The sequence below is a fragment of the Lissotriton vulgaris genome, chromosome 2_1 (genome assembly GCF_964263255.1).
Source record: "Lissotriton vulgaris chromosome 2_1, aLisVul1.2, whole genome shotgun sequence".
NCBI classification, from domain to species: Eukaryota; Metazoa; Chordata; class Amphibia; order Caudata; family Salamandridae; genus Lissotriton; species Lissotriton vulgaris.
The window spans coordinates 298,270,047-298,282,775 of record NC_141687.1 but is presented as its reverse complement, the minus strand read 5'-3'; the positions used below and the strand labels follow the sequence as shown (position 1 = coordinate 298,282,775).

Here is a 12,729-nt window from a genome sequence, read left to right as displayed (position 1 = left end):
CAAATGCAGGTCCGCCCACAAACACACAGCAGTCTTTCCTCTTCAGTCTTCCAGCTTTCTCCTTGGCAGAGGTTCCTGCTTGATTCCAAGACGATCTAAAGTAGTCTGGGTAGCCCTTTTCATACCAGTCTTTCCTTTGTTTTCTGGAGGCAGAGAGGCCTTGGCTTAGTCAGAACCAGTACTGGTCAGTCCTGGAGCACTTTGTTTTCCTGACTTCTTCTTTCCTTTCAGAGAGAGGGGCTGGGTCGTCGGCCGCCCAGCAGAAGGTGGAGCCAGCGTTGTGGAAGGCAGGCACAGTCCTATTCAGCCCAGGTGCTATCCCCTCCCACCACTCAAGATGCAGATGCAGCTATTCAGCCTAGGGCTGACTCATCCAGTCTCCTGGGGGCTCCCCAGCCCCTGTCACTCACAAACCAGACAGTCAATTCACAAACAAGCCAAGGCACACAGAAAGGTCAGACATGAGAACAGACACTTTCTAAAAGTGCTGTTCTCAAACACAGGATTTAAAAACCATCCTTCCTAAAAGATGTGTTATTAAATTCTGCGTTCAGTGATTACAGACTTTAATCTTCTATCGTACTCCTATGGGAAGATATGCAGGTAAACATTATACACAGCATTCCCCATTATAGCCCATGGGCAAGAAAGCCTTTCAATAGTGAAAAACAAGTAATTCACTACCAGAGCATGTCACCTACACTAGTACATGCTCTACCTTTCACATACACTGCACCCTGCCCAGGGGGGTACCTAGGGTCTTCCATAGGGGTGTCCAATGTGTACAGAAAGGGAAGCGTTAGGCCTGGCCAGTGTGGACACTGGTCAGGTCAGCATGACAGTTAGCAACTGCACACATGCACTACAGTGGCAGGCCTGAGACTCCATGTTAGGGCTACTTGTGTGGGTGGCACAACCAGTCCTGCAGGCCCACTAGTAGCATTTGAATCCCCCGCCCTGGCACACTTAGTGCCCTTTATAAGGGACTTCCTGGTAACACAAATATGTCAATCATGGATAACCAATCACAATAACAATTTACTCAGGGAGCACTTGTACTTTGACACTGATCAGCAGTGGTAAAGTGCCCAAAGCATCTAAACCAGCAAAAACGAAATCCAGCACAGCGTCAAACATATAGGAGGTAGAGGCATAAAGTCAGGGGAAACCACGCCAAAGATGCCAGGTCTAACACGTGTCCCCTCCATCTGAAAGTGGGGGGAACTACCCACCCTCTTGGGAGTTCTCATCGCTAAGGCGGAAAAACCTGGACAGACCATCAGCGTTGGCATGTTCTGTGCCAGGGCGGTGTTCCACCGCAAAGTCCATTCCCTGTAGGGAGTTGGACCACCTCAACAGTTTTGGGTTCTCACCCCTCATCTGCATTAACCATCTAAGGGGCCTGTGGTCTGTCTGAACCCGGAAGTGAGTCCCAAACAGATAGGGCCTCAGCGTCTTCAGAGCCCAGACCACAGCAAAAGTGTCCCTTTCAATCTCACTCCACCTCTGTTCCCTGGGAAGTAGCCTCGTACTAATGAAGGCTACAGGTTGGACAAAGCCCTCGTCGTTGATTTGTGAGAGTACTGCGCCCACACACTAGCTCTGAAGCATCTGTCTGCACTACAAACTCACTAGAGAAATCAGGCACCTTGAGCACAGGTGCTGTGCACATGGCAATCTTCAGGGCATCAAAAGCAGTTTGACAGGCATCGGTCCAATTCACTTTCCTGGGCTGCTTCCTTGAAGTCAGCTCTGTCAAGGGGGCAACAATGGTGCCATATCCCTTGACAAACCTTCGGTAATACCCGGTGAGACCTAAAAACGGGTCTCACCTCTGTCTGGGTCTTGGGGGCTCCCAAGCCAGAATGGTATCAATCTTTGCCTGTAGGGGCTCCACCTGGCCACTCCCTACCTGGTGTCCCAAGTACACCACAGATCGGGCCCTATCTGGCACTTACTGGCCTCGATATTGAGGCCTGCTCTTTGCAGAGCCTTCAACACTTCGCAGAGGTGTTGCAAGTTTTCTTCCCATGTGGTGCTGAGCACAGCAATGTCATTGAGGTATGCAGCGCAGAATTCCTCCAGCCCAGACAGTACCTGGTTGACCAATCTCTGGGACGTGGCAGGGGCATTCTTCAAACCAAAGGGTATGAAGTGCCCCTCTGGCATTGAGAACGCAGACTTCTCTTTGGCCCCCTCAGTTAAGGCAATCTGCCAGTACCCAGATGTTAAGTCAAACGTACTGAGGTACTGGGCAGCACCCAACCGATCCACAATCTCATCAGCTCTGGGGATGGGGTGTGCATCAGTCTTGGTGACCGCATTGAGCCCACTGTAATCCACACAAAACCAGAGTTCTGGAGTACCACCGGGCGCAGCAGCTTTTGGTACTAGGACCACAGGGCTAGCCCAGGGGCTGCTGGAGGGCTCAATTACCCCTAGCTCCAGTAACTTGGAAACCTCTTCCTTGATGCTGGCCCTGACCTTGTCAGCTACCCTGTAAAATTTCTGTTTCATAGGTAGACTATCTCAAGTGTCCACATCATGGACACACCAATTGGGGACACCTGGGGTTAGGGAGAACAGGGAGGCAAATCGACCCAACAATTGGCGACAGTCCCTCTGCTGTTCTTGGGTCAGTGTGGGCGAGAGGACCACACCATCCACTGACCCGTCTTGCTCCTTAGCTGCCAGGAGGTCAGGGAGAAGGTCATTTTCCTCTTCCATTCCAGCATCTGTAGCCAGGAGCATTGTCACACCAGACCTCTCAAAGTGGGGTTTGAGGCGGTTCACATGTAAGACCCTCAGGGGTTGCCCGGGAGTCTGCAAGTTAACCAGGTAGATTACTTCACTCTTGCGCTCCACCACCTCATATGGCCCAGTCCACTTGTCTTGGAGCACACAAGGCTCCACTGGCGCTATCACCCACACTTTCTGCCCAGATTGAAATTCGACCAGAGTGGCATTCTGGTTGTACCATTTTTTCATTTCTTCCTGGCTAGCTTCTAAGTTCTCCTGAGTGAGCTTCCTGAAGCGCTGAGTCTGGTTGCGGAAGGCCAGCATATAGCTGAACACATCCTGGTGGTTTTTCCCGGGGGATTTCTCCCACCCCTCCTTCACCAGAGTGAGAGGCCCTCTAACAGGGTGGCCATACAGAAGTTCAAAGGGACTGACCCCTAAGGACTTTTGAGGCACCTCCCTGTAGGCAAACAACAGGCATGGTAAAAAGACGTTTCACTTCCTTCTCATGGGCTCTGCAAGGCCCATAATCATACCTTTCAGAGTTCAGGTGAACCTTTCAACCAACCCGTTTCCTTGAGGGTGGTAAGGAGTGGTGAACTTATAAGTTACCCAACACTCCTTCCACAGAGACTTAATGTACCTTTAGATGAAGTTGGCACCCCGGTCAGAGACCACTTGTTGGACCCAGCCCTTTTTGGCAGGTTCACCCCTAAACTGTTTGCTTTGTGAATGTGAATTGGTGGTAGTGATTTTTGGTCTGCGCACTTTCACTGTGTCCCAGTGGAAAGTGCGTGCGCACTCTGAGTGCGTGGAGTAAGGTTGGCCTGCCCTCCCATAGGAATGCATAGGGAATGTCTGTGTCCCTGGTAGTTTCTGATGCGTGAGGTGTGCAGGCTCGAGTTTGGCATGTGCGGACTCGTGTGATTGAATGCTGCGCAATGATGTATGTGGCATGTATGTGTCTAGTATGGAAGTGCCACTTCTAGACATGGGTGTGCGTGTGCAGTGAGTGTGCTCGCACGTGATTGGCTGGAGCTGGCTGGTGAGCCTGGCTCCAGGAGTCTGGATGGGTCTGCCCGGTGGTGAGTGTGGAGATTCGCATGCTGATGGCTGGGGAGGAGTGCACCTGGGTCCTGATTAGGGCTGGGCTTTCCCCATTCAATGCTGGCTCCGCCCCCTGTGGTGCGTCTAATGACCCTAGCCCTGCCAGTGAATAGAGTGAGGGGTTGAGCACATCAAGAGTGCTCACAAACCAGCTGCGACTGGTTTTTCCCCTCCCCCTGAGCAAAGACAAAGGGAAAAGGTTTATAAAAGAGGGGCTGTGACCCCATGAAAATGTTCTCTTCCTGGATCCATTTCTAGAGGGGGGCTGCTGCTGGACACCAGGAGGACCGGCACTTCGACTGCCTCCCTGCCTGGAGGCCCAGTGAACTGGCTCTGGGCCCAGCCTTGCCCCCCCTTCCTGCCTCCAGACCTTTGGTGGAGCTTTATTTTACCTATAGCGCCTGGGAGCGCTTTTGTTTTGTCCTTAGCGCGTAACAGCGCTTCACTGGTGCTTCGCCGGTGCCCACCCGGCATCTGACCCGTTTTAATTGCGGATTTGTGGGCGCGATCGAGTGCCCACCTCGATTTATTATTACTTAAGGAAAGCCGGTGCCCACCCGGCATTTGCTGCTTTGTTCCCCCGCCGGGCCGCCGCGCTGCCTGCGACGACCCGGAAGTACTGCCTCCCGAAACCGAAAGTCGACGGGAGCCCACCCCGCGCTCCGGTGTCCAAAGGGAGAGTGCATGTGGAACAGAGACGGCCGGGACTGAGCAGGTGAGGTCCGCGGGGCTTCAGCGCCCGGTAGAGCCCCGCCTACTGCCCAGTCCCGCCTGACGCCGCCAGAGAAGAAGGAGCGAGGAAGCAGGAGCAGCAAGAGCCTACCCTGCGCTCCTGCGTGGGCAGAGAAGTGCCGCCGTCCGCCTGGCTCCCCGAGTGCCGGGAGAGCCCAGAGAGAGGAGCGGGAGCTCTTGGGCTGAGCCCCGCCTCCCAGGACCGCCACCGGAGGAGTCAAGAAGCAGCCGGTGAGTGCGGGAGGGCTGGAGGCTCAGAGTGAAGGTCAGAGCGGCCCCGGATGGCAGCGGGCCGCTCCAACGGTGTATAGAGCCTGAGAGGTTCCAACGATCCCGGGGGCAGCTTGTGTATTTCGAGCCCGGAGGGGCTCAGGGGACATTGTTATTGTAAATCCGAGCCCACGAGGCTCAGCAGGCATTGTTAGTACGAGCCGCAGAGGCTCTGGGGCACCAGTATATTTTGAGTCCCCCCCCACGAGGGACTCCACCGACGGCGCAGTTGGTCTGCAGAGCCCAGAGAGGCTCCAGGGCCCCGCAGTTGTTTTAGAGCCCCGAGGCTCTTGAGTGCCATTCTGTTTGTGTAGAGCCACAAGACTCTTGGGGTCACGAGTGCTTTGGCCCCAGTGTTGTTCTAGAGCCCAGAGAGGCTCACAGCCCACATTGTGTTTAGAGCCCAGCGAGGCTCAGGGGACAGACAGTTAATTTAGTCAGAGCCTGCGAAGCTCCAGCATTGGCCCACCATTGTCTACACAGCTGCCTAGCACTTAGTGGGCAGCTGCTACGTTTAGGCCCCTGACATTGGGACACAGGGCGTCTTAGCCCCAACAAGGCCAGAGGGCATAGGGACAGTCACAGGTGGTGACTTATGTGAGTTTGGCGCAATCGTGTTTTCTTACACCTTTGAATGTGTTTTTATGCGTTATGTGCCTTGTTTTTACACCGTAGAATGTAGGTTATGTATCATGTGTTTTCCTTCCCTACACCTCTGAATGTGTTGTGATGCATCATGTGTAATGTGCTTATACCCCTACAGGTATTGTGATACTTAGGTGGTTGTTTTTCTCCTAGTACAGGTGTTGCTAGTGAGGTCCTGGTTCCCTGCGTGACCTTTTCCTAAGGTGGTTAGGGTTGCGTAGGTGGTACTTACCTGTTACCAGTAGTTACTGGTTGCGTGCTAATGTGTGCTACAGTGATTTTACATTCTATGTTCTATATTCTAAGTGCTAGTTCTAAAAGTGCATATTCCTGACAGTGGTCCAGGTGGCCCTGTCTTGTACATATCCCCTGTAAATTCTGCCCGTGCCTGTTGGCACACTGTAAAGTGTGTGTTTTTATCTAATGTGTTTTGGTATAATGCAAAGGCTATTTTTATATAACCTTGTGTGGAGTTTCCTTTGTGGTGGGCCTTGGGTGTTGTTGCTGGATGCGCGCGCAAATACTTAACCTACATAGTCTCCAAGTTTAGCCTTGCTGCTCGCGTCATGTTACCTAGAGGGTGAGCAGGGGTTATCTTGGCGTGTAACTTCCTTGCCCTGACTTGGGAATGGTGGTCTCTGACTGACTTTGGCGCAAGCCCTGGCCAGCCAGGGATCCCATTTCTAACACCACCTCTCTGGGGAACCCCACATGGGAAAAGATCCCCGTTAATGCACAGCCCACCACGGGTGCTGTGATTGTCCGGAGAGGGACACCTTCCGGGTACCGGATTGCCTGGTCCACCAAGACCAGGATGAACCTGTTGCCTAAGGCTGTCTTGGGGTCCAGTGGCCCCACAATGTTGATGCCCACCCACTCGAGTAGGGGTGCTCACCACAGGAAAGAGTTAGAGGGGTGCCTTGCACTTTCCTCCCCTCTTGCCACTTACCTGACAAGTCTGGCAAGTCCTACAGAATGTACCGACGTGCTTCTTCATCTGGGGCCAGAAGAAGTGGGTGACAAGCCTTTGGAAGGTCTTGTCTTGCCCCAGATGTCCTGCGAGAGGCACATCATAAGCCAGACCCATTAGGAAGGCCCTGCAGCGCTCGGGTACCACCAGCACACGGGCTGCACCGGGCTCAGTGACCTTAGGCTCACTATAAAGCAAACCATCTTCCCAGTAAATAAGATGGTCTTTGGACTCTCCACCTGCTACTTTGTCTGCAGCCTGCTGCCGCACACCAATGAAAGAAAGGCATTCCATCTGCGCCTTTCAGAACTCCTCCCTGGAGGGGCCACCTTCTTGCTGCCAATGGGTCAGCTCAGGTAGGTCCCCCAGTTCAGCCAACTGTTTCCCAGTAGGCTTCAGGACATCCCCCTCAGGTTCTGCTTCTTCCTGGGCTGTGGGAACAACGGGGTGGGTTTCCTGTGCCCCCTGCCCTTTCTCTTCCTGGCAGGTTCCTGGGCCACTGTTTCTGGTTCCAGGTCTCCTGAATCACCCCTACTGGCTGCCATAGACCGAACTGTCACACAGATCCACTCAGCCAGACACAACATCTCCATGTGAGCCTGGTGTTCCATCTCCTTCCATGAGGAAGTCTCCAGGTCATTTCCTAGCAGACAGTGTACAGGCATGTATGGACTCACAACCACCTTCAAGAGACCTGAGACCCCCTCCACTCAAAGGGAAACTGCGCCACCTTGCAGAGGCACACCGAGTTGTCAGCTGTAACTACTGGGTGAAGTACATTGGGAATTACCTGCTCTTCAGATACCCACTGACACCTTACAGATGTCACACTGGCTCCTGTGTCTTTCAGAGCCTCTATCTCCCTCCCAATGATGGCCACCCGCTGCCCGTATTTCTTGGCGTTTGCAGGAAGGTAGGCTTCCTGGACCATCTTTTGGTCTCCTAAAGAGACAAGGGTCATAACTGCTCTGCCCTCCCCTTCACTAGAAATTAAATACTCTCCCAAAGCTACACTCACTAAACCCGGTGCTGGAGCAACAGTGGGTGCTGGAGGTTTCTTGGGGCATTTAGGGGCAACATGTCCCACCTCATTGCAGTGATAGCAGGTAGGGGGACCCCTGTTGTCCCGCCTGCCCCTAGGGGGCCCAGGTTGGTCTAGGTCTGGGGGTTTGGGACTCCTTTCTTTGGGAACTGTTTTGGGGCCCTTGACAGAATTCCTTTTGGTTACCCTTGTCCCCCCACTCTTCTGCTGGGGACCCAGCCCATCTTTGGCTGCGGTACCCACAATTCCTTTATGGGCCCTGGTCTGGTCCAGTGGTCCGCCTCAATAGCAAGCTCAATGGGGTCCATCAGCTTGCTATCCAAAATATGCTGGTGCAGCTCTGAAACACAAAGACTACTCAAGTGCTCCCAACTAATTAAATGTAACAACCCCTTATAACCAGTTACTTTGCTGCCCTTCATCCAACCTTCCAGTGCACGCGGGTACAGCTTCACACACTCCATCAAAGTCTCAGACTCTTTCTTCTTGGGGTTCCTAAACTGCAGTCTATACTGCTCTGGAGTAAGCCCATACCTGAGACATAGGGCCTCCTTCATATTGGGGTAGGTCATGGCACCTGCTAATTGTAAGGACTCTAGTGCACTCCTCCCAGAAGCCTCAAAATGTTTCCACAGGCCCGCCCCCCAATGTTGTTCAGGCACACCATTCATTCTCAAAGCAATCTCATACGAGGTAAACCAGACATAGATATCCTCACTCCTCTTGTAATTCTGTACCAAATCCTTGGGAATATATACTTTACCCCCCTGCACTGGCTGTGCGCTGCCACCATTTGAACCGGACTCCAGCTCCTTGGCCTTGATATCCAGTTCTCTCATGCTCAACTCATGAGCCAAAAGCAATTTCTTTTCTTCCAGGGCACGGGCATTCTTGCTCTCCTCCGCCGCAGTTTCTCTGTCTTTTTCCACTTCCAATTGATTCATCTTTAACCTCATGACTTCCAAGTCATAGTTTCTCACTCTCTGATTCTCCTCTAACTCTTCTGGAGTGAAATCCTCTCTGGAATGTTTGCTGCCAGGCCTTGAGCCTGGGCTGCTTACAGGCAAATCTTGGGGTTGAAAACCATCCCTTCCACTTGCATCATTTCCATCTTGGGCCTCCCACTAGGTCTTCAAGGCACTATGCTGCTCATCCTTTCTAGAGCTGCTTTTCACAGGGCAACTACGATCTTTGCAGAATTGTTTGAGGTGCTCAACTTTGTATGAATACAGATCCTCAATGCAAAACTCCAATTCTGCTGGCTCACGTGTTGCCTTCCCATGCTGAGACATGATGCTTTGAAGATTTACTCAACAATAGAACCAAAAATTGAAACACAGTATGTGGTTGCGTAGTGGTCTGCACTAGACTAGTGATGTACACCAATTACTGTGGGTCAAGTGCAAATAGAAGTTCAAATCCTCACAGCTGACCACCAATGTTAGATCTGGGGGTCGCTAGTTGGCAGAGGTAGGTACTAATGTCCAAATAGGGACCCTTGCAACTAGTCAGGGTAAGGGGGATACACTCTTTAGATAACACCTGCGCACCCCCTTGGTAGCTTGGAACGAGCAGACAGGCTTATCAAAGGCAATGTGTAAAGTATTTGTACCAACACTCGATGCATCACTCCTGAGACCCTGGGGACGCAGCGGGCGTGTTGCGACAAATCCGGTCCGTATGGGGAGGGATGCGGTACCATGTATGGATTCCAGTACGCAGTTTCGTTAGGAAGCGTCTCTTAAAGGTACGATGCGATGAGCTTCGGGACGGCGACGATCTCAGGTGTGGCAGCGATGCGCGGCGCAGAGCGATCTTCTCCTCTCGCGACCCTTGATGCGATGGCTCTGCGACGATGTTCGCAGCGACGTGATGTGGTCCGCAAGCAAGCGGTACGACGATCTCACCCAGAGACGACACACTCTGCAACGATTCCTGCAGCGACAGGAATCTTCCCGCACCGGGGCGATGCGCTCTGCAAGGGAACGATGCGTCGGTTCCTGCAGCTGCAACAGGCGCTGTGACAATCTTCGCAGTGACAGTAATTTTCTCGCACTGTTGACGATGCGCTCCGCAAACGAGCGATGCATGAAAATTGCTGATCTTCTCCTTTTCTTCTTGTTCAGCTCCCCAAACAGCAGGCACAACTTCCAGAGGCCCCACAATTTGATTAAGCACTCTAGGAAGGGCAGAACTCATACAGCAGAGTTTAGGGGGAAGCTGGGGGTGAAGTCCTTTTGTTCCTGGGACTTCTTAACAGGGAGCCAGCTCTTCTCAGACCCTTGGAGATCTCTTCAAGCAAGGGGACAAAGCAACAGCAAAGTCCTTTCCCTCTCCTTGGCAGCAAAGCAAGTGCAGGTCAGCCCACAAACACACAGCAGGACATTCCTTCCTCTTCAGTCTTCCAGCTTTCTCCTTGGCAGAGGTTCCTTCTTGATTCCAGGATAATCTAATTTTCTGTAGTCTGGGTAGCCCTTTTTATACCAGTCTTTCCTTTGTTCTCTGGAGGCAGAGAAGCCTTGGCTTAGTCAGAACCAGTTCTGGTCAGTCCTGGAGCACTTTATTTTCCTGACTTATTATTTCATTTCGGAGAGAGGGGCAGGGTCGTCAGCCGCCCAGCAGGAGGTGGATCCTGCAATGTGGAATACAGACACAGCCCTATTCAGGCCCAGGTGCTATCCCCTCACACCACTCAAGATGCAGATTCAGCTATTCAGCCTAGGGTTGACTCATCCAGCTTCCTGAGGGCTCCCCAGCCCCTGTCACTCACAAAGACACAGAATGGTCAGACAAGAGAACAGTCACTTTGTAAATCCAGCACAGCATTAAAAATACAGGAGATAGAGGCAAAAAGTCAATAGAAACCACGCCAAAGATGCCAGGTCTAACAATGGATTTAAGCCAGATCTCTTGATTGGGGTGAATGTTTTGATTTGTTCTGCATTCCGTCCATCAATTGTGTGTCTTTTGCTTTCTTGCCCTAAGTGCCCAGGTATTCCCAGACGTGGGTCCTGGGCTCACTATGCCACTGGAATCAAGCTATCCTGGTTGAAGAGGGGTGAAACCCCAAAACCGGTCCCAAGATGCTTGTTTCTGGTCCAGGGAGGACCTGGCTTGGCAGTTCGAGCTTGACTGTTCCCATGAGGCACAGGATCAAGACTGATTTGCATATGGTCAAGTCTAAACTGGGGTAGCATGGTGAGGAAAAGAATGATGGATTTAACCGAGATCTCTTGACTGGGGGTGAATGTTTTGATTAGTTCTGCATTTCGTCCATCAATTGTGTGTCTTTTGCTTTCTCGCCCTAAGTGCGCTAGGTATGCCTAGACGTGGGTTCTGGGCTCACTGTGCCACTGGAATCAAGCTATCCATCCATCAATTGTGTATCATTTTCTTCCTATGCAAATAAAGGCATTTCCCCTTAAGGTAGCACCAATGCTGTATGTAAGTGCCCCAGGAGTGCAGAAAACAGATGCATCCACCCACTGTGCCCCAGGGGCACTACGGGGCATATTTATTAAGATATCACGCAGTGTAGAAAGTCAGCTTGCTGTGCTGCGTAATAGGGAAAGGGCAGGAATGCGCTGTACTTAACAATATACATGCATTTCCCAGTGCTGCCGTACAATGTGCTGCCTAGCACCATAGCAGGTGCTGGGTCCCTGTGTTGTAAGCAGGATGGTTTTTGTGCAGGGACACATTCCTGTTCAAAAATAATCCTGTGAGGCATTTTCATCTTTTTATGAATGCTGCAGACATACAAAACATGTAGAAAGAGCAACAAGGATTTTTCTCCTCCTTATATATATCACCGGGGGAGGTATAGCATTTTGACTTTTACTACTAATAGCAAATCTGGGAATGCGCCACAACCCAGGGGTGAATTCCTGGGAACACTCACTCTCCACCTATGGAACGCTTCCTTAGTGCAGAGTGACACAAGGCAGTAATTTACACTGCCTTGAGTGACTATGGATTTATCAAGCCACTCAGGGCCATGCAGGGTGGCCTTACATGGCTTGATAAATCCTTAACCTCATGGGTGCTGCTGACGAGCTCAGCTCGTCACTGCCGTTGGAACGTTCGCATGCGGAGCTAATTTCCCCGCTGTGCTGAACGTTCCAAAAAAACGGGTGCAGCCGTGACGTGACCAGCCACCCCCCACGCCTCCCCCCCGCAGCAAAGGGGCTAAATCCTACGTACGTTTTGTGTCACCTTTGCGCCCCCTTCCGTGGCACAAGGGCAACGTAAAATATGCCACTGTATGTAATACAGCCCCTGGCTTTTTCATCTCTAGACACAGGAAGCCCTCCTACAACTTTACAGCAGAGGCATTGTCAACTGTCTGCTCCTGGTAACATAAGACACCCCTGGCGTACAGCTCCATCACTCGTGATACACCTGAACTCCAGCTAACTGGAAGCACTCTTGCCTTCCTGTTCCAACTAGCAGGAACCAGGGCAACTCAAGTCAGCAATCTTTTAGCATGTTAAAAGAAAAGCTACCATAGTTTAAAGTACAATAGCATGTTCATACTAATATCCAGAATGGAGGAGCAGGACTTTCTCCTGATTAACATGGAACTGTAAGTAAAATCTTGGCTGACCAGGTTAAGTCCCTGTCTCACTGTCTCTTCTACCTGTCGCTTTTGCCGCAGACCAGGTAAAGGGTGTGTGGTGGGGTTGAACAGCGAATTTGCCCCAGTTTTGTTTACGTAACATGACCACACTACTCTACTATGCCTTCTCTTCATTTTCTACAGGTTGCAGCTCAACAAAAAGAATCTGAGACGACTCAGCGTGCAGAGAGGGAGGTGACACGGATGGTGATTGCCATGGTCTTGGCGTTCCTGATCTGCTGGTTGCCCTATGCCACCTTTGCCATGGTGGTAGCTACGAATAAAGACATAGTCATCCAGCCTGCACTTGCATCTATGCCCTCGTACTTCTCAAAAACAGCCACTGTCTACAACCCCGTCATCTATGTCTTCATGAACAAACAGGTACCTTACAAAATAAATGCTCACCAAGGTTTAGTTTCAGGCAACCAATCCTTCCTTTACTTTCATGAAAAAGATATAGTCAAACTTGCAGATTACATTCAAGAAAACGAGTAAGCTAACATATGTTGACTGTTCTCAGACACACAAACCTTGACAAAGGCAACAGTTCTGACATTAATATGCTGAGACATACAACCGCAGTCAGTAGCATAGACCGTTGTT

At 51.4% G+C, this 12,729-nt stretch overlaps 1 protein-coding gene across 1 annotated transcript in view; it reads left to right on the top strand.

Moving 5' to 3' along the window:
* LOC147730218 (pinopsin-like) overlaps positions 1–12,729 on the top strand; it is a 136,589-nt gene that overhangs the window by 85,451 nt on the left and 38,409 nt on the right. Inside the window, exon 4 of the mRNA XM_086958529.1 lies at positions 12,268–12,507. Within this exon, the coding sequence (XP_086814655.1) occupies positions 12,268–12,507 (240 nt within the window). The remainder of the gene's footprint in view (positions 1–12,267; positions 12,508–12,729) is intronic.